The sequence below is a fragment of the Elgaria multicarinata genome, chromosome 1, assembly GCF_023053635.1.
Source record: "Elgaria multicarinata webbii isolate HBS135686 ecotype San Diego chromosome 1, rElgMul1.1.pri, whole genome shotgun sequence".
Classification (NCBI taxonomy): domain Eukaryota; kingdom Metazoa; phylum Chordata; class Lepidosauria; order Squamata; family Anguidae; genus Elgaria; species Elgaria multicarinata.
In genome coordinates, this window is record NC_086171.1 from 178385851 (window position 1) to 178408110 (window position 22260).

The 22260-nt window shown below is 43.7% G+C and overlaps 1 protein-coding gene across 1 annotated transcript in view; it reads right to left on the reverse strand.

Moving 5' to 3' along the window:
* ARL8A (ADP ribosylation factor like GTPase 8A) overlaps window positions 1-18622 on the reverse strand; it is a 41973-nt gene extending 23351 nt beyond the window's left edge. Inside the window, exon 1 of the mRNA XM_063144174.1 lies at window positions 18423-18622. Coding sequence (XP_063000244.1) covers window positions 18423-18545 — 123 coding nt within the window. The 5' untranslated portion in view covers window positions 18546-18622. The remainder of the gene's footprint in view (window positions 1-18422) is intronic.
* Window positions 18623-22260: the final 3638 nt, after the last annotated feature.

Sequence of the window (22260 nt, forward strand, 5' to 3'; positions counted from 1 at the left end):
AACTCTGACATGCACAGAGTACCTTTATTGCATCTCAAGAAGTTCCTGTTGAATTCTGGAGCAATATTTCCTGTAAGCTGACTGCCATGTAGAGATCTGGCTGGCAGAAGACATTTTGCATAAGATAAACTTTTGTATCTCAACAATTAAGCCTTCCTTGTTTTCAGGTATCCATGCAGAAAAATCAGAGACCAATTCATTCAATCATCGATTGGGAGATCGTACAATTGGGTATTCAGATTAATTTGTTGGTCCTCTTTAACGTCACTCCCTTGGAGTTGCTTTGAGAATTAGACAGTTTACCCTATTTTATTATTTGCTTCTCTCCTTTCTCTCTATTTTTGTGTATTGATATATTGTTCATAATTCAGTTACTTCTGTTAAACAGACTGGCTGTGTTCAGACAACAAGGTAGTCAATGGTGTGGTAATAATCAACTCATCAGTTGTTTATCTAGGGGGTACTCCCCACACAACATGATAATAACCAACTGTGGTGTGGAATAGGAGCAGCATTGAGTTGACTATTAGTCCATGCTGAGTTGACTAACTCATCCTCCACCCTATCTCCCCCCTCAGTCGTCCTGTTAGTATCCCATCAGCCATTGATGCCAAAAATCTATCCTGTCAGATGGACTAGAGTAGCAGCCGCCACTTCCTTTGCGACTCTGTGGCTGAAGAAATAACCAACAGTGGCCAAGGAAATAACTAATGGCACCCTCCATACAACATGGCTATTTGAACCACAAATAGCCAACTTTGCACAGCATTGGTTATTTCGGCCAAATAACCAACTGTTGGTTAAAAAAAAACCCTCCACACAACACAATTTCTAGCCAATTTGGTTAGAAATTGGAGTGTAGATATAAAACAAATACAAACACTAATCCAGTTCTCATGTTGGCCAGATTCTTGTTCTTTCCTTAAGCATGTTCCTTAAGAAAGTCCACATTATGTTTAAGGAAATTATTTCCCTGGAAATATCCCTATGTTGACAAAAATATTGTAAAAAGAAAAAGAAAAGACCAACAGCCTACTTATTAACAGGGTGACAAGTGGGACTTGTACCAAGTTTTTTTATCTATTATTTATTAACACTTATACACCACATATGCTAAAAAGCCATCAAGGCAGTGTACAACATTTAAAAACAATAAAACCATAAACAAAACAAGTACATTAAAACAGTAGAATATTAAACCAGCTCCATAATTTAAAAGGATAGAATTCTAAAAGCCTTTCTAAAAGCCAAGAGAGTGGGAGCCAATCGTAGTTCCTGAGGGAGTGCATTCCACAGTTGGGGGGTAACACAGAAGAAAGTCCTTTCAAGCATGCCCAATGGGCAGTGGTGCCCACAAGATTGTCTCTCTTGTAGATCTTAAGCAAGGAGGTTCATAACAAGACAGGTGGTCCTTTAGATAACCAGATCCCAAGCCACTTAAGTTTTTAAAGGTTAAAACCAATGCCTTGAATTGAGCTCAGAAAGCAATTGGCAACCAGTACAGGTCTTTCAAGAGAGACGGAATATGTCCTGATACCAGGCACGGGTTAGCAGTCTAGCACCTGTATTGTTGCGCTGTATCCCAGCTGCCTAGGGGTACTGTTGTTCAGGACTCCATGCAGCCAGGGAAAAGTGATCCCTTTTCTCCAGTCTCACCCCAGACTCCAAGACCATGTCATACCATAAAATGTCACAATAGAACAGTTAAACCAGTATACAATTGAAAGTAAAGATATCTACCTTCCTCTTAGCACTAGTTACTAAGTAATAGCCAGAAGCACTTCCTAGATAGGTAATATTTTCCCTATTGCATCCAAAGCTTAGCCAAGTTCAAGACAGCCTCCAAAGGGTGTCTGTTCCATAAACTGGGAACTACCACTACCTCTTCACATATTGGCTGGGCTCACACAACACGCTAACCCACCATGGGCTATCATGTTGTCTGAACGCAATGCGTTTCCCGCAGGGTGGCATGTTATTTTTCTCGAACAAGCCACCTTGAGAACCTATGGCAGCTCCTTTCTGAATAAAGTGCAGTCTATACAATCAATTTCAGTGATAAGGAAAAACACTAGGCATTTTTCGTCACACAGTAATATGGGCTACCTAACAGAAATGTGTTCATTCTGAGCGCATTTCCTCATAATTTGTCACTCCCATGGGATAAATGAGATCAAGCCAATCTTGTTAGACTGTTGGCTGCAACCTGCTGAGTCACACTCAATTCAAGTTCACGGCTGTAATACCAAGCATTTGGCACCCCTGATGATACAAAAGGCCTGCCCTACAAAAACGGAGAAGAGCAAATGGTAACCGGCTATACTCCACAACTTCACATTGTGCACAATTAACTTAAGTGGGAAAAGCAAGAACTATGCTGCGAAAACAGGATACAACTTTGAAAAAGAATTCTCACTCTAGCTCAACAAAACCTACATACCATCACAGCCTTTAAAAGCACCTTGAAATAGAGAAAAGGAGCTTGGAAGGCCTGCAGAGACTATACAGAAGACTTCCCCAACCTGGTCCCTTCCAGATGTTTTGGGCTACAACTCTCAGCATTCCTGACCACTTTTTGTTTGTTTGTTTTTTGAGGACTTATATTTAAAATAGGTGGATGAAAGCACATCGGATGGAAAGGGGATTTACAAGAGAACAAAAGACCACATTTGAAGACAGGCCCTTAAACTGAATGCAACAGACCATCTGTACCTGTTTTCCCCTTAACAAGGGGAATGTATGGAAAGAAGAAAGATAGAATCCCACGAATACATACAAATTTGAATACATATGAACAGAGCACAATATGTTTTACACACACAAAAAGGAAAAAAGCTGAGCGTGTAGATGTGCCCTGAGGAATATAGAAATATATAGGAATATATTTCAGCACTGAGTGTAGATGAGCTGAAAAAACAAGGGGAAATTATAACTGATCACATCTGCAAGAAGTGTAGCATACAAAGAGCACAGAAGTGAACAGGTTAATGAGGGGCTCCTTTGCGCTTCTTAACATGCACTTCTAATTCATCGGCCTGGTTCATATGATCACTGTGGTTTAAACAAACCATGGTGGCTTGTTTAAGCTACGGTGCATGGTCTGTTGTTGGGTTATTTGAGTGTTGTTTTCCCCTTGTTTTCCCGTCAGAACACACAACAATCTGAGCCTGTCACTATGACAAGTCACTATGGCTTGTTTAAGCCTCAGTGATCGTGCGCACCAGGTCACTGTATTAGACATTAGTTCTATTCATGCCTATTGTATATCACCCTGGTATCTGTAAGGATGAAGGCTCATCTAGAAATATTTTATACAAACAATCAAACTTAGAGCAAGTCAGGCCAAACGGATTTTCTACTCCAATATGGTTAAACCAGTAACTGGAAGCAGCTTTCCAAGGTCTCAAAACAAAAGCCATTCCTAGCTTTCTAGTCATAAGACATTTCAGACATTACGCTATGTGCTCTGAAATGAATCCCCAGTTCTAGGAACCATGCAGAGCACAATGCAATGAATGATGAATGGCATGCATGTGTATTAATTATGGGTATGGCTGCATTTTGTACACATACATATCATTCATAAACGAGCATGCACATGTATATTGTGTTTGAGATCTGTTTCCAAATACACAAAACATCTGAGGTGGCCCAAAGATTTTTTAAAAACTGGGATTAAACTATGCCAAGACCCTATTTGCGCCAGGGAAACCCAGCCAACCCCACCCCACACCCTGTTCTCAGTACCAGGGAGTATGCACAATAAAAATAAGTGCCTTTGAGCATGTAAAGAATGCCCTCTTGCTCTCACACCACTGAGCAACCACAGCTTCCCCCCTATATTCTAAGAAGCAGCGGGTTTTTCAGGACAGTTCATAGCTTCCAGCACTTCTCTTTTTAGGAATTAAACACCGGGGGGGGGGGGGGGAATTGTACATGCAAAGCACTCCCTCCCTCCTTCATTATCTCCCTGCTGCTTCAACAGAGAAGCCCTGAAGTCTAAAACTCTGCTCACATAAACCAAAGCACCCCAGGGAAGCTTCACAACTGCCACTGACAACCTAGTACTTTATCTGCAATAATCACATTTCTACGGAATCCACCTATTATTGCAAGGCTACTTTCCTACATGAAATAAATATTTCATATGTATTATGCCATGAAGCTTGCAAAATTTTGCTATTGCGGGGGGAATGCCTTAATTTAAGCAATCCTCCTTCCCCAACAAGTCTTCTACCCTGAGCCATGTTATATTTATACGGCACCTGAAAGAAGGGCTAAGTCTGCAAGCACATCCCCCTGGGTGGTACATATGCTGCTCCTTCAAGGAAAGTAGCAATCTCAAGCCTCGTCACATGGAGATCACTCATTACTGCAGAAAAATTGGACCATCTATTCCAAATAAAATAAGAATTATACAAGGTATGCGATGGTTTGACTCCATATCATCATCTCTGATGTCACAATTGGAAATGAACATGTGGCTATGCTCTGAGTTCAAGTCTTTGATGGCGTTGCCAAGCTCAAAAAGGAAACAGCTACCCTGACTGCGGGGTAGTGTTGGGAGTGTTGAATAATAATGTTGAGAACCATCCTTTTATAGGCTATTTGTTACTCAGTCCTGGTTGGCATATAACCCAGAGTACTGGTTGAGTATGGGTTTCTGTTAAATCATGGGTTGTTGTTACGTGAAAACACTGCACTATGGTATAACTATGGGTTGTTAACCACGAAAAATCCAGGAAGAGAACCCAAAGTTTGTTGTTGGGTTATGAACTCTGGGTTATATATGGATAATAATCCATGGTTAAACAATAGTGTAGAGATCGCACATAATGACAACCCCAGATTCAACAACAACCCATACTCAGGGCTGTCATTGCGTGCGAACTAGGCCCCTGTCTCCCTCATTCACAGAACTCATTCTTTTGTCCCTAGATGCAGAAGAACTGCCACTTTATTTATTTATTTATTGCACGCCCCATAGCCAAAGTTCTCTTTCCCCTTCAACTTACAAACACCTATTAGAACACGCTCCAAGTCACCACCCTAAGGTATTTCCCAGCTGATACAAACAATCCTCAACAATACACATTGTTTCTTCCCAAGTTCTTTGTGCTCCCATGTGGCTCTTATGAGGCTGCAATGAATGAGTTATCACTTGCATTCTCAAGTTTCAAATCTTTAGTTTTACAGCCCATGATGCCCATCACAACCCTAAGGAAATGTTCTCATCCTTCAACCTTATCTAATATGCAGTGCAATCTTAGGAGCAAAAACAGGAGAAGGCTGGGCACAGGCAATATTTGTAGGCATCTGACTCACTTATTACGCTAACAAAATATCACTGAATTAAGTTGCATGTTAGTGCTACCTAGTCAGATCCAATCAGAATTGATCTTTCTAATAAAATTACTTCTCCCTTTAGAACCAAGATCTTACAACTCTGATGTCAGGAGTGGGGGTGGGAAAACTGCTAACACCCTAATTAGTTTAGAAGCAGCAGCATGGTTAACCCCTTGCCACACGTTTCACAGCTCTCCAAGGAATTTCCACTTCCGGCAGACTGACCAGCCAAGGTCAGAGTCCCCCAGGAAACACAGTCTAGACATAAGAGCACAGGTTTATAGCTGAAAATTGCAGGCCGATAAATTGCTTTCCACAAACTCTATTCCACATCATTTCTGGACCTTCACTACAAGCAACCATTTCTCCTTCTGCAAGTATGCCAAGTACATACTGCTATGCTAACATTAGAGAAGTCACATGACACACACACCACACACATCATTGAAAGAATTTGTGAGAGAGGTTGTGTGGCTTAGTCCCTCCCTGCCGGGCACGCCTCAACCATACTCCTGCCACCTGTGTGTTGGACAGGCATGGAAAAGGGCTCTATGTAAGTCTTGAAGGATGGGAGAGCTCAGCACATATGTGAGGGGGACCATGATTGAGCCGTTCCAGCCAAACACGGACAGCAGGAAAGCATTTCTGCTGAGAGGGCCATGGCCAGGGCACATGATGCCATAACACATGAGGAGGGGAGGTTGTGCAAACCTGAACTGAGCAGGGGGATGGACTCAATGGCCTTATAGGCCCCTTCCAACTCTACTATTCTATGATTTTTAGAGAAGTGTGCACAGAAGCAAGGACAACCTTCATGGGCTCAGCAGGTAACAGCAACCTCCAGTATTTGTGGCATTTAGAATAGGCCAGGGTCATGCCTAGTGCTCCAAGTCTATTTCTGAAAGCAGCTCCTTTACTGGGGTTTAGATCCAAGGTAGGGTAGGGAACCAGAAACTCTCCAGACGTTGTACTGTAATTCCCACCAACTCTGAATGTTTACTGTGCTGCCTGGGGGTGATAGGAATTGGATGCCAACAAAATCTGGGTGGCCTCAGGTTCTCCATTCCTGCTTTACCTAATCTATCTAAGGCATATGTCACAGCTTTCCCCCAACAGAACCATCAAACTGAGGCTTTGAGGGCTTGTAGTAAATTCTCAGCTAAAGTTTTTTGGATTCACCAACAGTCACTTCCCAGACGTTTCTACCATTATTGGTAGGATGGATGTTTATAGTCCTGGGGAAATGTTTGAAACAGTGAGACTGAAATCTTTCCTTTTTTTAGGAGATAGTATCAGATTTTAGATGACATTTGAAAGCTTGAAGCAGTATTTCAAATTCTTTAGCAGCTACAATTTCCAAGCCCTGGATGTTAAGGTATTATAGGTCTGCAAATATGAACACAACCGTATCTGATTTGCATCAGTCTGCCAGGAAGAACATTCACTATTTAATTATGGATACATTCTGCTGTACACCTAGTATTTTGAATACAGGCACCGAAAGTGATGGGATCCTATAAATGGTGATATCAGGGAAACCGAGATACCTAGGTTTCAACTTATGATGCACAGCTTTATTATGCTTAAAGATGGACATATACAATTCACCAGAAGCTTATCTGTTTAGGATAACTGCTAACATACATCACAGAGAACAAGTACATGGACAGACAAGATGAAAATACCACCAAAATATAATAGAACTGACAATGAATACCTAATTAGTAGCACAGCTATGCTAACACCCCTGCTTTTGATCTATCTTAGCTGCATGTCATTATGGGCTGAGAAGAACTTATGCAGAAAAGCCTGCTCTGTAACTCTCTGCAGGTCACTGCAGGCAAGGGGAGGAGAAAGGACTGCAGAGGGCTGAACTGTTTTGTATCGCAACTCAAACTGCCAAAAATGAAAGAGAGATTCATATACAACCCTGTGGTTGATGAAATTTATGTGAGTAAGAAACAAGACATTATCCTAAAGAAATGGATCTTTTAACCTAAATTAAAAGTGGAAACAGGCTTATTTTAGCACACATGCTCAGTCACTTGCTGGCCCTACAGTTTAAGACACAACATACTGATACATGGTGGTGAGTGGTAACTGTGTGGGCTGGTAAACCTTTCTATTCCTTTTGTATTTATCTGCAAAGCTGTTTTAGAATCACACAGTGGGACTGGAATATTAGTGAAAAATATGGGAGCAAAGATCACAGCAGAAGGGAACAGGGAAATGGATCTGGGATTATCCAGAAAGAGGCCTTCCTGACTGGATCCTCTCCTTGCTTGGTATCTGCAATACAGGAAATAAATGGGAGAGAATGTAGCCTCAAGTATGTTACCCCCAATTACATGTCTAAGAGTAGACTTCTGGAATTGCAGGAATAGCTTCATAGGCTCAATTCAGGTATCACACCAAGCAATGGTAAAAGGAAGCTTAACTATAGTTTAGAACAATAACCAAATCACAAACCACCATTTGCAATTGGCTGGAGACCAGATTTAGAAACCAGGGTTTGAAGTTGCTGGGAAACATGAGCAGGAGGGTGTTATTGCAGTCATGGCCTACTTGCAAGTTTCCCACAGGCAGCTGGTTGGCCACTGTAAAGACAGAATCTTGGTGTCGTGTTTCTCAGAAAGCTCCTGATTTCGATGGGAGACAAATGACGAGGCCTGCTAGGCAATCCACAAAGCTTTTATTAAGGCGTATACATCTCTTCTACCTGAAGGGAGTCGAATCTCTAGGAAACTTCCCCCTAGGTAAAACTATGCAAATTAAGTGAGACAGCTGTCCGACCAAGGAGAACAGGAAGCCCCTTCCCAAATGCCCCTAACTTCAGAGAGCCTGGTGCGGAGGCAGGTTCTGGCGCAATCCTAGTCAGACTGACTTTCTCACACCTTCCTTCCGCTCTGTGCGTTTTAGCTCCCAGCGGACCCTAGCATCAGCTAGCTTGTCGGGGCGCTCTCCTCCGGAAGAAAGCTAACTTCCCACTGAGTGTGTAGGATTTGGCTTGGAGGAGATAAGCTCTGGAGAGGGCTGACTCCCACCTGGTGAATTGCCCACGAGAGCTTCCTCCCCCACTGGTACAGGCTGGCTGGTGTCTGGCACCACCTCCTCTAGGTCCAAATCTGATTCTGACTGATTACCCGAAACACCTTCTCCCAAAACATGGGCAGTAGGGTAAGACATGACACCTGGACTAGGTGGATCTTTGGTCTCATCCAGCAAGGCTCTTCTTATGTAGGCTGGTAAACTATGATTTGTACCAACTATGGCCTTGTCATGATGTCTGAACTGACAAGCCACAACTGGGGGGATGACGACTGCATCTCAAAACAGGAGTACTGAGCAGATAGAAAATAAAATAATCTGTAAACCATCTTTTGACTGATTATTTGGAAGTGCAAATGTATCTTTTATCTTCGTAAACTGCCCAGAGAACCTCAGCCATGGGGCGGTATAGAAATGCAATAAGTAACAAAATAAGCAAACATGGTTAGAACTAAGGTTAATGCAAAATGGCATAAACTGACTGAATTGGCCCAATGTTTGAATTCAGGTACTGTTAAGTATGTAAGAGTTTTGTTATTGTGGACTTCATTTTGTTCATCACTGACTTCTCCAATTCTGCACTTGGGAGTCTTACTCAGGGGGCTTGGCCAGCATAGATTATAGAGGTAAATCTAAAAGGTAAGTGAGAAGCAGGCCATAGCCATCTTACTACCATCTTTTAGCTACAAATTCTTGCAACTGAGTTTATATCATAGAATTTGACAAGATCTAGCACACGGGACCTTAAATGACTGCGTTCACAACCTTTAATGACTGTATTCACACACATTCAGTTGAACAGTCTTGGGCACTTTGGTGGTTATTGGGGAGCAAATATTTTAGCACTGTACCTTTCACACACATTTCACGTAGAGGGATAATTCAACACCCTTCTGCCTTCCCCACAAGATGGCTCCTGTTGTGTGAAATCAAGCTGCTCTGGGTTCCCTCACAGAAAGGAATCATTCCCCTCCTGGTGTCCAGGAGCATTCTGGGGGGAAACCAGGCAACTGCACTCTGATAGCAGTTTCATGACCATATTGTTTCGGAGACAAATGCAGGCACAGAACTCGCGTTGTGATTGTTGTTGCTGACATCATTTAAGTATGGTAGGCTTTAAAATCTCTGCTGGGGCAGTCAACCTAACCACTGCTCAGTTTGTGCAAGTCATATTGAGCAACAGCTTTGCAAGAAACTTAGAAGAGCTAGCCTGCCCGCCTCTCCTCTACCACCTCCCTCTCCTCCACGGCCAATGGCTCCCTTTAACAACCCCCCTTGATTTTCCCCTCAGCAGAAAGAGCAAGGCTGGACCATCCTAGCAACTTTTCAGATGAGCTCAGCATAAGGTGGCCCAGAAGGGCATGTGGGGTACTTTCCAGCATGGAGAACATTTGTGCCTTTCAGCCCTATGCTGCAAGGAGCATGCCACACAGCAATCGAAGACCAGGAATGGGAGCTGAGATAGTCCCACATGGCTTCCCTCCTTTTTGGTTCCCATGGGACCAAAAAGGCTACATTTCTTAGTCTTAAAGGGTCAGAGATACAAGCATTCTCACTCCACAGCACTCTACTTCTGGGAAGGAACACTGTCGTGAGGGCAGTAATTGAGGGAGGGGGAGGTTAGCTACCATTCACCCAAGAGCAACTGCAACTTGCTCAGATGACCAGATTGTACATTTGTAATAAAATAAAATGAAAATGTGACAACCCTATATATAATACCAGATTAGACAAGTATTATATTGCAATCTGCTATTATACTACGAATTCAGGAGTTACACAGGTATTAAGATCTTATCAAACTGGGTGCTGAACAAGTCTTATTAGCTCCCATTTCAAAGAGTCATAATTTAAGGTTAGGGAAAAACATTGCATACTGAAGAAACCAGTCAGTCTGGAGCAACTTGTTAAAGCGAAGAAACAGTCGCAGCTTGCATCCCCCAGCAATATTGTTGGGAACATCCCAACAAAAAAATCCTACTCAAATTGCATCCATGATAATGCAAATCAGCGAGGATTACAAAGCAGTGAAAAGACAGATTCGTTTCTAATTTGTTTCACAAAGTTTCAACTTCAACTCACCACACGAAAACTATCTGGTTCCTTCTTTTAAGATACTATTTCCCAAGCGGCTCAGGAGGAATTTCATGTTGCATCTTAGAAGACATTACTAAGCATTACTCATTCCTAACCCTCAGCGTTTGCAACTTGCAGGCCGCCTGCCTGCCTGCCTGCCAGTGTTGCCATTGCTAAGCTTCTGCACTCTGCATGAGCCTGCCTCTAGTTGAGCTTCCTTTACTACACATTCCTGCTGGCTTTCACATGCCCATTTTCTCTCCTGGATGAACAATTGAGTAGCTTTCTTTACACACTTTTCACTAATTTATTTGGAGTGAAAACATGAGAGTTTTCTCAACAAAGACTTCATCTGTATGAGTGCTATAGCAATCTGAATAATTCCCCCTTCTCCAGACTCTATAAAAATTACCCCAACAGCAAGGAAGCCAGATTTCCCCAGGGCAAAACCAGAGGCCACTGAGAAGAATGCCTTCGGCATCCGCCCAACATGCCAAGGCACACATGACAGTTATAGAACGAGCTCTAAAACCTAAGTGGGTGTGGTTTAAAAAGTTATATTGATCATCTGCAGGCTTCTGGCAAAATGGCAAAAACATTTTTTTCCCAGTATAGTGGACAGGGCTGGTTTCCTCAAACACTGCTAGAAATAAAGTTTAAAACTGCTGGTATTGTATTCCTGCATCCATCTCCTTCCTCTGCCATGTTCTCCTCCTCAGCCCTCCCTCATCCACTGTTTTATCCCCATTTTCCTCTCCACATTCAGCCTTTTGCTTAATAATAATAATAATAATTTATTTCTTACCCGCCTCTCTGATTGGATCGAGGCGGGAAACAACAACAAGCATAAAATACAGATTAAAAACATGGTATTCACTGTTTAAAAACATCCTAAAAGCATCCTAAAAACATACTAAAATATCCTAAAATTCTAATGGATAGGCTTGCCGGAAGAGATCAATCTTGACAGCCTTCCCTGACGCATCACCCTTTTTCATTCCCATTTTCTCATTCATGCCCCCATTCCCTTTCTCCTAATCACACATTCTAATTTCCCCAAATCCTAACCCCTTAATTAACTTTTTGTCTTCCTCAAACCTTCTCCATCTTCTTATCATTTCCAGACAAAACTATCTTCTCACACAAAGCAAATTTACCGATCCTTCCCCCTCCTTCTGCTTCATGTGGGGCAAAACCATACAGGATTCCAAGAATAATAAAGGGAAGTTTAGATCAGGCCCACCCCAAATGAAAAGTGAAAGCTGCACTGAGCTACTGTCCCTACTGGGATGGAGCTTCCCCCACTTCACACACCAAGGCCCTGCTGCTTCCCCACCCCAAGGTCTGACAGTGCTAAACTGAGCTCTCTTAAACAGCATCTGTGAACAGTACGGATCCTATCAGAATGGATCCCTCCTTCGTTGCCAACTGGATTTACAGGAGGGTCCCAAGTTTGGAAAGGCCCAAGACCCCACTGCACAAGACCACTATGGCTCGAAGACCCTGGCTACTATGAACATGGGGCATAAAAAAGAGCGACCAGCTTTGTAACAATCAGTTTGAGGCCTCGCGCAAACTACACTCAGGAAGTCTGAAAAGCCAATATACCACCAGTGATCTTACCTGTAGCTCCACTCAGCATGACACTGTGATGTCATGCAGCATTAGGAGGGGACAAAACAGGGAGATACATCTGCCTTTGTAAGAGCCAGTGTGGTGCATTGGTTAGAGGATCAGACTAGAACTGAGAAGACCCAGTTTTAAATCCTGACTCAGCCATGAAGTTGACTGGGTGGATCTTAAGATCCATCACTGTCTCTCAGCCTAAGCTCACAGGGTCATTGTGAGAATAAAATGGATAGAGAAGCATGTGTGCTACCTTGAGTTCCTGGAGAAAAGGCAGGATATAAATGTAATAAATAAAATAAAAAAAACATTGCAATCCTACACACATGCTACAGAAAAAGCCAAAAGTAAACAGGGGTTATAGCAACAGAAGCACATCTGTGCACTTTTCACGAGCAAACGCTGCACTACCTTGGGTAAAGTTACTGCCAAGGCTTATACCAGCCTTCCCCAACCTGGTGCCCTCCAGATGTTTTGGACTACAACTCTCAGAATTCCTGACAATTGGCTATACTGGCTGTGGCTGATGGGAGTTGAAGTCTAAAACATTTGGAGGGCACTAGGTTGAAGAAGGATGGCCTATACGATGCAGCAACACTTGTAAGTTTCTTGAGTTCCTGCCCCATTCCAGATCAAGAGGACTGCAGTACTTCATAAGAGGGAAGAGCACAACTTTTTTTTACACTTGTGTTTTTGCGCTGTGATTGTTTCTAAGATTAGCCTAAAGTTGTGTTGGATTTTCCCCCATCCAGATGAAGCTCCTCTGCTTATTAGACATTCAGGGCTTGCTCAATCTTCCAGGAAAACAGGCTGGACAAGCAGACAACAAATAGAATGACATCAGATGCTAAATGGGCAAAACCTGACTAAGGGAAGCTTTCATCTGTGGAACTCGTTTGCTTATGTCTTTAATATCACCCAATTGCCTAATCACACCAGCCTAAAAGATCATTATATTACATTATAGGTATGTTACTAGTTATATTACAAGTTACACCTTAACAAATCCTATACTGAAATGCACAAAGTGTTCTACTCCTAAAACTTCTTTAGTTCAACAATATTAAGAGAATAATGACTGCTTTAGGCTTGATGTTAAAACCACTAAAAAAAAATGTCCCCAGCACATAACAGGCTTTCAGCTGCATTGCCATATAACAGGAAACATTCTCACAGGTGACCTCCCTCCTCGTAAAGGTGCTTGTGTAGATTATCTGATGCAGCTTTTCTTTCTTGCACAAGCACTTATAAAACTGTATATACTAAAAAGGAGCTTTCTGTATAGAATCACTTAGAAAGTCTTACAGCTATAAAACCACAGCTAACATGTGATGAAGATTTTAAGCTGGGCACGTGGATTTAAGGATACAGCCTTATTCTCAAGACAATTAATTCTATTGGAGATGGTGGTTTACAAAAAAGCTACCAGAAAGTTCCTAACCAGGGACACTTAGCATTTACACAGTGCTTTTCCACTGTTCAAAGTACCTCACATAAACCATCTCAGTTATCCCTACAACAATAGATTAGTATCATTCCCATCCTAAAGGGGGGCAGTGGGGGCAGATAGACCTGAGGCTAAGAGATAGTGGCTTGCCTAAGGCCACTGACCTAATACATTCATAGATGAATGTTTTCAAGCTAATTGTGACTCTTTTGGTGATCAAAAAGGTTTAATTTTTTTTAATTGCAGGCCACACATTGCTCACCCGATTTAAATCAAAGTCTCCTCAACTCGCACTCCTACACACAGCATCAGCAAGTCCCTTCTCAAAGGGCAGATTTCACAATGCCTGAAATTTAAAGATATATGGGGTTTGGATCTTATTACTGCTGGCAACCAGGTTATTCAGCCACGCTAAAGGGTGTGTGCTAGGTGCGGAATAGGATGTAAGAGACATGCCCTGCCAGGAGGCTTAAAATCCGCAATAGCCAGATAGAAGTGGGAAGAGAGTCAAACTAACAAGCAGTGGAGATGGGCTGGAGGATAATCAGAAAATGTTGGCGAAGCAGAAAAGCATTCCTCCATCCCTAGAGAAACAGGTATTACAGTATTACTTAAAAGAGGAGAGGGAAGTAGCTTGAATCATGTGTTGTCTTAATGCAGCCAGGATGGCTTGTTAACCATGCAGTGTGGTTTACATTTTTTCTGAACAAGCTATTGTTTGCTGTTGGGTTGTTCAGAGTGGTTCACAGGCCTCACTGCATCGTTAATAAACCACTCTGGCTTCACTTTCAGACAATGCAATAACTCACACTATGGAAAAAGCACTGTGTTCAAACAACATGATAACCCAACATTTAACAAGTGACCCACAGTTCAAAGCGACCCACAGCCCACCAATGAGTGTGGGTTAGTGTCTTGTGTGAATATCCCCAAAGAAAGATATGGAGGTTTCTTCAGGTATAAGAAACAGCATGACAGAAGGCGTGGAGACTGGAGTGAAAGAAAGAGATAAAAGCAGTTTAGAGTAGATGAGCTTATGCAGAAAAGAACAAGGAGGACGCAAAGACAGAGGCCTCATTCACATATAATGCAAACCCATGGTATGGGCTGTTGAATTCTGGGTTGGTGCGATGTGTGAACATGATCGTGCTAACAAACCATGGTTTGTTAATCACAAATAACTCAGAAAGAAAACCCACTGCTTGATGTTGGGTTGTGAACTCTGGGTTGTTTAAAACATTGGTTGGCATTATGTGCGAAATCAGAAATCAGGGTTGTTAATGTGGTGTTTCACCAGGCTACAGAGGCAGAAGGCAAGAGCAGTCAAAAAGAACAGTCAGCCACTCTACATGCTAGTACTACAGTGCCACAAAAGCAAATGGGAAACAGGGCAGGAGCATGCAAAGGAGGAAGGAAACAACCTAGAGACTGAGAAAATAAACCATGATTTGTTTCATTGCCTGCCAGACAAACCCTGGTTAAGACAACAAACCATTGGTTAAATAAACCATGAGTTAGCATCATATGTGAATCAGGCCATTCACAAAGAGAGTGGGAGGCTTCCCCTGCTCTGGCTACTTGCCTACCCTCCTCTCCCCCATCTTGTAGCTAGGAGGCTACAGCTGTAACAAGAGGTTGACTAAAAGCTTCCTCTGCCTCTGCCAAGTTCTCTATATCATCCCAAACACTGAAATTAGCAGTCACTGCCAAATATCAGTATTTCGCACAACAAACTGGTTGGCCCACTCTTACCATAAGCCAAATCCTTAATGCTAACTGTGTCATCAGAACAGCATTTTTTAAAAAATAAAAATCAATGGCAATATGTTGCAGCAAGTCTTAAAAACAGGAGAGGGACAAATGCATTAAAAATATTTGGGACACATACACACATGTCCATTCCATATTAAAAACAGACCAAAGTTTGAACCCGGATCTAAATGGGCTAAATTAGGTCCTGGTCACAATTAACATCACTCCACTCCCTTCCCCACATCCAAACCTACACCGCAGAAGCAAGGGAAGACCCTAGACCAGTGATGGGGAATCTCTGCATGTGGCCTCTGGGAATTCCCCATCCAGGCCACAAGCTAGCTCTGATGAGAGAGAAGTATTTCAAGGCAATTAACCTTTAAATGCCCTGCAAAAAATTGAATTGTGCTTTGCAGGCAAGAGAGCCATTCCGTAGCATCGAGGTGTGCTTTTTGCAGGCCTGAGAGATGTTGCGCTGGGGGTTGCTCCTGAGTACACTAGCAAAGAATTAAGCTGCATTTTGTACGCTTGGTTGAAAAATGTCAAAATTGGTAAGAATTAATCTGGCCCTGCCCACTTTGCTGTTTTGTCCTTGCCCCCCTGTGCCCTTAGGCCCTCCTCCCCTGCTGGAATACAGCCCTCAAGACCCTTCCCAAAATTAAAATTTGGTCACTGGGCTGAAAAGGATTTGATGCCCCTGCCCTAAAATTTGATGCCCCTGCCCTTGGACATGCTCTTGCAGCATCCAAGGTCAACAGGAACCAAGGAAAATGACATCCTCGTGATTCCTGGAACCTCTGGACACTGCTGGAGCTGCATAAGGAACTGCATTTTCTGTGGTTCCTGGATCCTGCCAGAGCATGCTGTAGCATCAACATACAGGGCCTAATTGAAGGCCCCTCTGTACAATCCTCCCTGCTGCTACGTATACAGTAGAGGAATGGGGGCTTGTGCAGGTCTATAATGAGAGCTGAGAGAACTCTTAGGTTTAAAAAAGCCATAATTTAAATATATATTGAATATTTGTTTTGCTCAATCCCCATTTCAAACTGGTCCTAAGGAAGGCTCAACCATTTCTAGCTCAAGCCGCTTGGCTGTGAAGCTCACTGGGCAAGTTGCCATCTCTCTCAGCCTAATCTACCTCACAGGGCTGCTGTGGGGATAAAAAAAAGCCCTTGGGTAATTCTGGGGTGGGGGTGGGAATCCAAATGAGTATACTAAAAAGTGAAGGTACATGGATCCAAAGACCAAACCTTTGACTGAAACCTTTAGAAACCATGTGCCAGACCTATGCCTCTATCCAGAAAACACTGCTGAATCAGAGGACGGGGTTAGAGCATCTCTAACACACCAGACAGAACTTGCTATTTAGCATATTATCAATTTGCATTGTCATGTCTTCAGCACTCAAGTCAAGGCAAAACATAAAGGAGGGACAAAGAATCAATTCTACAGAGTCTACTTCTCCACCTTACAAAACGTTACAAATACAAAGGAAAACTCCAGACAGCATATTTAAAAGTGTACAGTACAGCACAAATCAAAGTTCAAATTATATTGTAAGTATGAAATTTAATTTAGAAGCATTTAAGTCAAGTGTCTTGTGATGTACTTGGATTTCCAGCATTACCTACAAGAAACTACTCACAGTAAAGTATATATATAAAGGGGATTTATGGGGAGTGGGTGTGGAAATAAAATATTGGATTTTCCTTGAGAAATGAAAGCTACTGGGCAAATAAAAACAAACCTGCCCCATGTATTATATCCTAAAAGCTTGGACGGAGTGACAAGATGGTTCCAGACTAATGGGGAGAATGCAATTGTAGCCTTCACGATTGCCATCCACTTCCTTCTACCAACAAAAAGCGCTTAGCATTCAGAGGAGGTGCCGCGTGATTCTGGCCTGAGCCATGCTGCAATCCTCTTTCCAGGAAGAGCAAGAGATGGAAGAACTCCAGTTCCGCAAACTCACCTGGAACAATGTAACCCTCTAAAATCAACAGCATAGCCCTCACACAGTTTAGCAGGTTCCAATCAAGGCCTCCGGACAGAAAGCTTAAGATAGCTATCAATATTCCCCGTGGACAATATCCAACATCCCATGTGCTGTCTAATGTCTCTTGCCCACCCCACCCCCTCCGCTGCCCTTTCATTAAATGCACACTTTGAAGCCATTACTGCAGGATACATGGTGGGGAGGGGGGAATGCAAGGCTTTCCATCTGAGAAATTCTCTGCAACTGGGATCTTCTTGCTTTCCCAAGATGGTTTCTGTAGATTGTGCTCTGAAACGCTTTCACAGAAAATCATCTTGTAATTTGAAATTACGTTTTCTAAAGTTAAAACACGCACACACAGAGTCCCTGCTAATTGCCATATTGATCAGAAAAGATGGAGATGAAATTACCATCCATCACAGGAGATGGAAGAAGCGTCCTTCCTTCCGCCCCACCAGGGACCCAGCCTATATACAGCAATCCGGCGCTTGAAGATTCTCCACTCGGGAGTACCTCCCGGCCCACAAAGGGATGGAAAAAGCAGCATTAAAAGACCGTCAAGACACGCTCCGAATCAAATACGTGCGCCCCCCCCAACCCCCCCGAATCGTTTTAGGAGCCGAGACTTTTAAAATTAAAATAAGAAACAGGCCTCTTCCTATCTTAACCCCAAAAACACAAACAAGAAGACAAGCAATGTGAAGGGCGGGGGGACGCGAGAGGGCTCAGAGAGGCTTTGCCCGCATTGCACACCCGTCTCCCGCACGCACGCACCCACCCACCCGCCGCCCCATTTACGGGGGAGAAGGAGGGGGGAAGGAGAGCAGCTCCCCTTCCTTCCCCAAGAAAGACGCAGACGCAAAGGAGGCTGCCGCTGTTTTTGGGAGGCGAGGGCGATCATGTCTCTCCCTCCCCAGAGAGAGAGGGGGTGGGGGTGGGGGGTGTCGTCTCTTTCCTTGTTCGCACATGATTTGGGGAGGGGCGTCCTTCTCCCCTCGATGGGAGGGAGGCCTCCGTCCTGCTGCCTGGGCGGGGAGATGCCCTGGAGGAGGAGGAGGAGGAGGGGGGGGGGCAAAGGCAGCGCTCTCTCATCCGGGCCCGGCCTGCCCGTGACCTGGCACATCTTACCGCGATCACGTTGACGAAGGTGGTCTTGCCCGAGTACTGCAGCCCCACCAGGGTGAGCTCCATCTCCTCTTTCCAGAAGAGCGCCCGGAACCAGTCCAGCAGCTTGGTGAAGAGCGCCAGCATCCTGCCCCCTGCCTCTGCTCCCGGCCCCCGATCGCGCAGCGCAGCCAGGCCCGGCGCCTCTATTGTCCCCCGGAACGAGCCGGCCGTGCCGCTGCCGCTACCGCCACCGCCGTCGCGTTCTGCCTCCGGGCGCACGCTCGCTCGCTTCCTCGCTCGCTCACACGCTCGACTCGAGTCGCTCAGCTGCCGATGGGTGGGGTCAGTCAGCAGCTACCCGGCCTGGGGTGGAGACTCGAGACTCGACGGCCTGTGCCCCGCGGAAGCCGGCAGCGGCCTCTGCAGGACGGGAGGACCTTGCGCGGCGGTCTCCCGAAGCTTCCCTTGCGAGGCCTAGCAGAGTAGCTGCTGTTGCTGTCATGGTCCTGCCGTAAAATCAAGGACACCCCCACGGCCTTTTGTCCCTCGTGACATTTTATTTGAAAGTCAAGCTAAAAAAAAAAGGGGGGTGGGAGAGAAATAACATGCATAATAATATAACAAGATCACTAAAGGGACAAAGAAATCCACTCGTTTCAATTCTTAGGGCACAATCCTATATGCATTTTGAGACTGTGCTCTACAACTCCCAAAATTCCCTAGCCAGCCTCCTTGAGTTTAATGGGGCGTACTTCTAGTTGGATGGTACAGGTTTATTTATGTATTAGTAATACTTGGATGGTACAGGATTATTTATATATTAGTAATACTTAATCTCAGAAGATCAAGAATGGAGAACAGGTTTTATGGAAGACTGCGTGCAAATCTTGTAACTAATTATTATTATTCCTAAAAAAGCTAGATGTACAATTATTGTGATCACCACTACTGGTCTTCCCTTGTAATGCACAGCACCAGGGGAGCGGTGGGGGCATTCTTAGTTTATCAGGAACAATTGAGCAGCCTATGAAACCTCACCAGCCCTCCAACTGAATGTAGTTTGATATTCAACAGATAACACGCTGCGTGTTGGAACACCCTCTCAGGATCTCTTTCAACACAGCAGGGCAGGCTAAAGCCAGATCTACACCAAGCAGGATATAACACTTTGACAACAGATTGAAAACTGTATACGGAGTCTGTCCTGGGCCCCAACAGTTGTCACTACTGTTATAAAAAGTAGTAGCCTAGATCCTGCCCAAGATTCTGTGGTAGATGAATCAGTGAGCACCTTGGAGGAATATATGTAATAAATCGAAATTAAATAAGGTTGCCAGGTGTTCCCAAAAATCCACCTTAAAAACATACACATTTTTGACTCCCATGTGTTGGATAATAAGTTGGACAATAAGCAACCTTGGAGGTAAGCGGAAGTTATCCCCAGCCTCCTTCCCTCCCCAATGCCACAGCTAGATAGGGGAACAGCCTCCATCCTGCCTCCTGCTATGCACTGCATACTCATAAGCCTCTGAGTTCTTAAGCAGTTTTTAAACTGGCTCTAGCCTGTGTTTATTGCCTGCAATACTAAATGCTATGTTGCCGTGTTTTCGCTATATAAAGCAACTATGCTGTAAGTCATACCAGACTTTCTAACACCGTGCATACACATAGAGTGTGAGGGCCCTGAAGATTGGTCGGCAAGAGAAGTTTTGAATAGAGCAGGACTGGCTAATGCAGGAAATGCCTTCCAGTGTTTATCAGTAGAAGAGGGGAGGTATGAATTTCCTGCACTGAAAATCCTTCAGCCTTCCCCTCCAAGCCTTCATTCCTACCTTTCTGTTCACACGCATGGGCTCTGTGCACTCACGCTCTGTGTGGGAAGGGGAGATATAAATGGTGCTTTCAATGTTTGATATACACTAAATTTTAATTCTAAAAAAAATAAATGGATGGAAGTTATACAAATCCATGTGCTGTTCCATAACAGATTCATTTAAACTTTGAATACATTTTTGGGTGGTATGAAGCTGCTTAAAGTAAGTGGTGTTTGATTTACATAGCCATAGGAATCACCACAAATGTCAAAATTTCCTTTGTGTTTATGCTCTGGTTTTCCTCAGCAAAATGAAGGTCATTGTCTTATTATTGAATATTAACAAGAACACATGCTTCATATTGCTATTGTAAACAGCCTCTATGGCCTGGTAGATGTTAGGTAAGGAGTTACTTCCACATTTTTCAAACAGTAGCTTCCTCTGCCTATTTTCACATCAATTTTTCAGTTGTGACTCATGGATATAATTTCTTTCTTTCCTGTCCACAGAAGAAGACTGTGAGTACAACTGCTCTTGCAAGATATTTTTCTATATTCATCACTGCCAAGAGATGACTGCTACTGTCATCAAGACTTCGGAGTCAAATTCTGAAGTGGAGGCATTCTTACCGTGCAGATCATGGGGAGGAGGTGTGCATTGCTCTTTCTTTGGGATGAGGATGGGATTGGGAAAGTCCAATGATGGCTTTTTGCCCAGAGAATCATAAAAACATGGGATGTCTCTACATTAAGGTAGAAAAAACCCACACCTTACTGGGGTTTCTTCTGGAATTTTTCTGCTTTTGCAACTGGCTTCTTTAGATGGCGACTACATGACTTTGAAAACTTCCCCTCTCAGAAATGCTATTCTGTTAGATGAAATAACCCCATCTAGTGGAGGAATTATAGCACTAACCTGGCTTTACATGCTGTGGAAATCCCACAATAATTTAAATATTGCATTATCTCTGTGTGTATTTTTATAAGTGAGGGAGACATCCTGGAGGTTGATGGCATCATGTAAAAAACCCACAAGCTTCTGTGAGTGGCCAATAATGAGCATGCAATAAATTGCTCATGTAGTTAAGTTCTCGCTTAGATTGGTGGGGGGAATTAGACAAATTCATGGAGGACAGGTCTATCAATGGTTATTAGCCATAACAGCTGAATGAAACTTTCAAATTCAGAGGCAGTATATCTCTGAATACCAGGAGCTGGGGGGGAAAGGCCTGTTGCCTTCATGTCCTGCTTGTAAGCTTTCAGAATAAGGGTGAAAAACGTGTGACATTCCAAATGTTTGGCCTACAAATCTCATAAATTCTAGGGAGTTGGTAGACCAAACTATGTGGAGGGTCAGAAGTTGTCCACCCTTGTTTGATAGTCATTACTCTAAACAATACTCTTGACTAGATGGCCCCCCTTGGTCTGATGCAGCAGGGTGCCTTATAGTTGGGCAAGAGAACAAATTTGCTTGGTTGGTTTTTGCCCTTTGCTCTGCCTTCCTTTGAAAGCACTTGACTAACGCAGGGCTCCTGCTGACATAGTTCCTCTAACTACTTCCTTTCTTGGCTTCCAAAGCAGAGCAGGATGATGAGTGTGTTTAAGTAAAGCAAGTGGCAGCAGAAAGGGGCAGGCTGGAGAGGAACAGTGTGTCTAGTGGTTAGAGCCAGTGTTGTTAGAGTACTGGACTGGGACTTTGGAGATGCAGGTTCTAGTCCCTGCTCGGCCATGATGCTCACTGGGTGACTTTGGACCAGTCACTGATTCTCAGCCTAACCTAACACACAGGGTTGTTGTGGGGTAAAATTGAGAGGAGGAGGAAGACCATGGAAGACATTTTGCAAAAGGAAAAAGAGGCAGAATGTAAATGTAATAATAACTAACTAATAAATGAACACTGATCTAGCCAACCCCCTCCCTTCATACCTACCACTCTCTCTTTCTCCAGGCCTCTGAACCAGGGTGTAAGCTTCATGACATGGTTTAAGCCAGTGGTTCCCAAAGTGGGCGGTACCGCCCCCTTGGGGGCAGTGGGATTGCATAGGG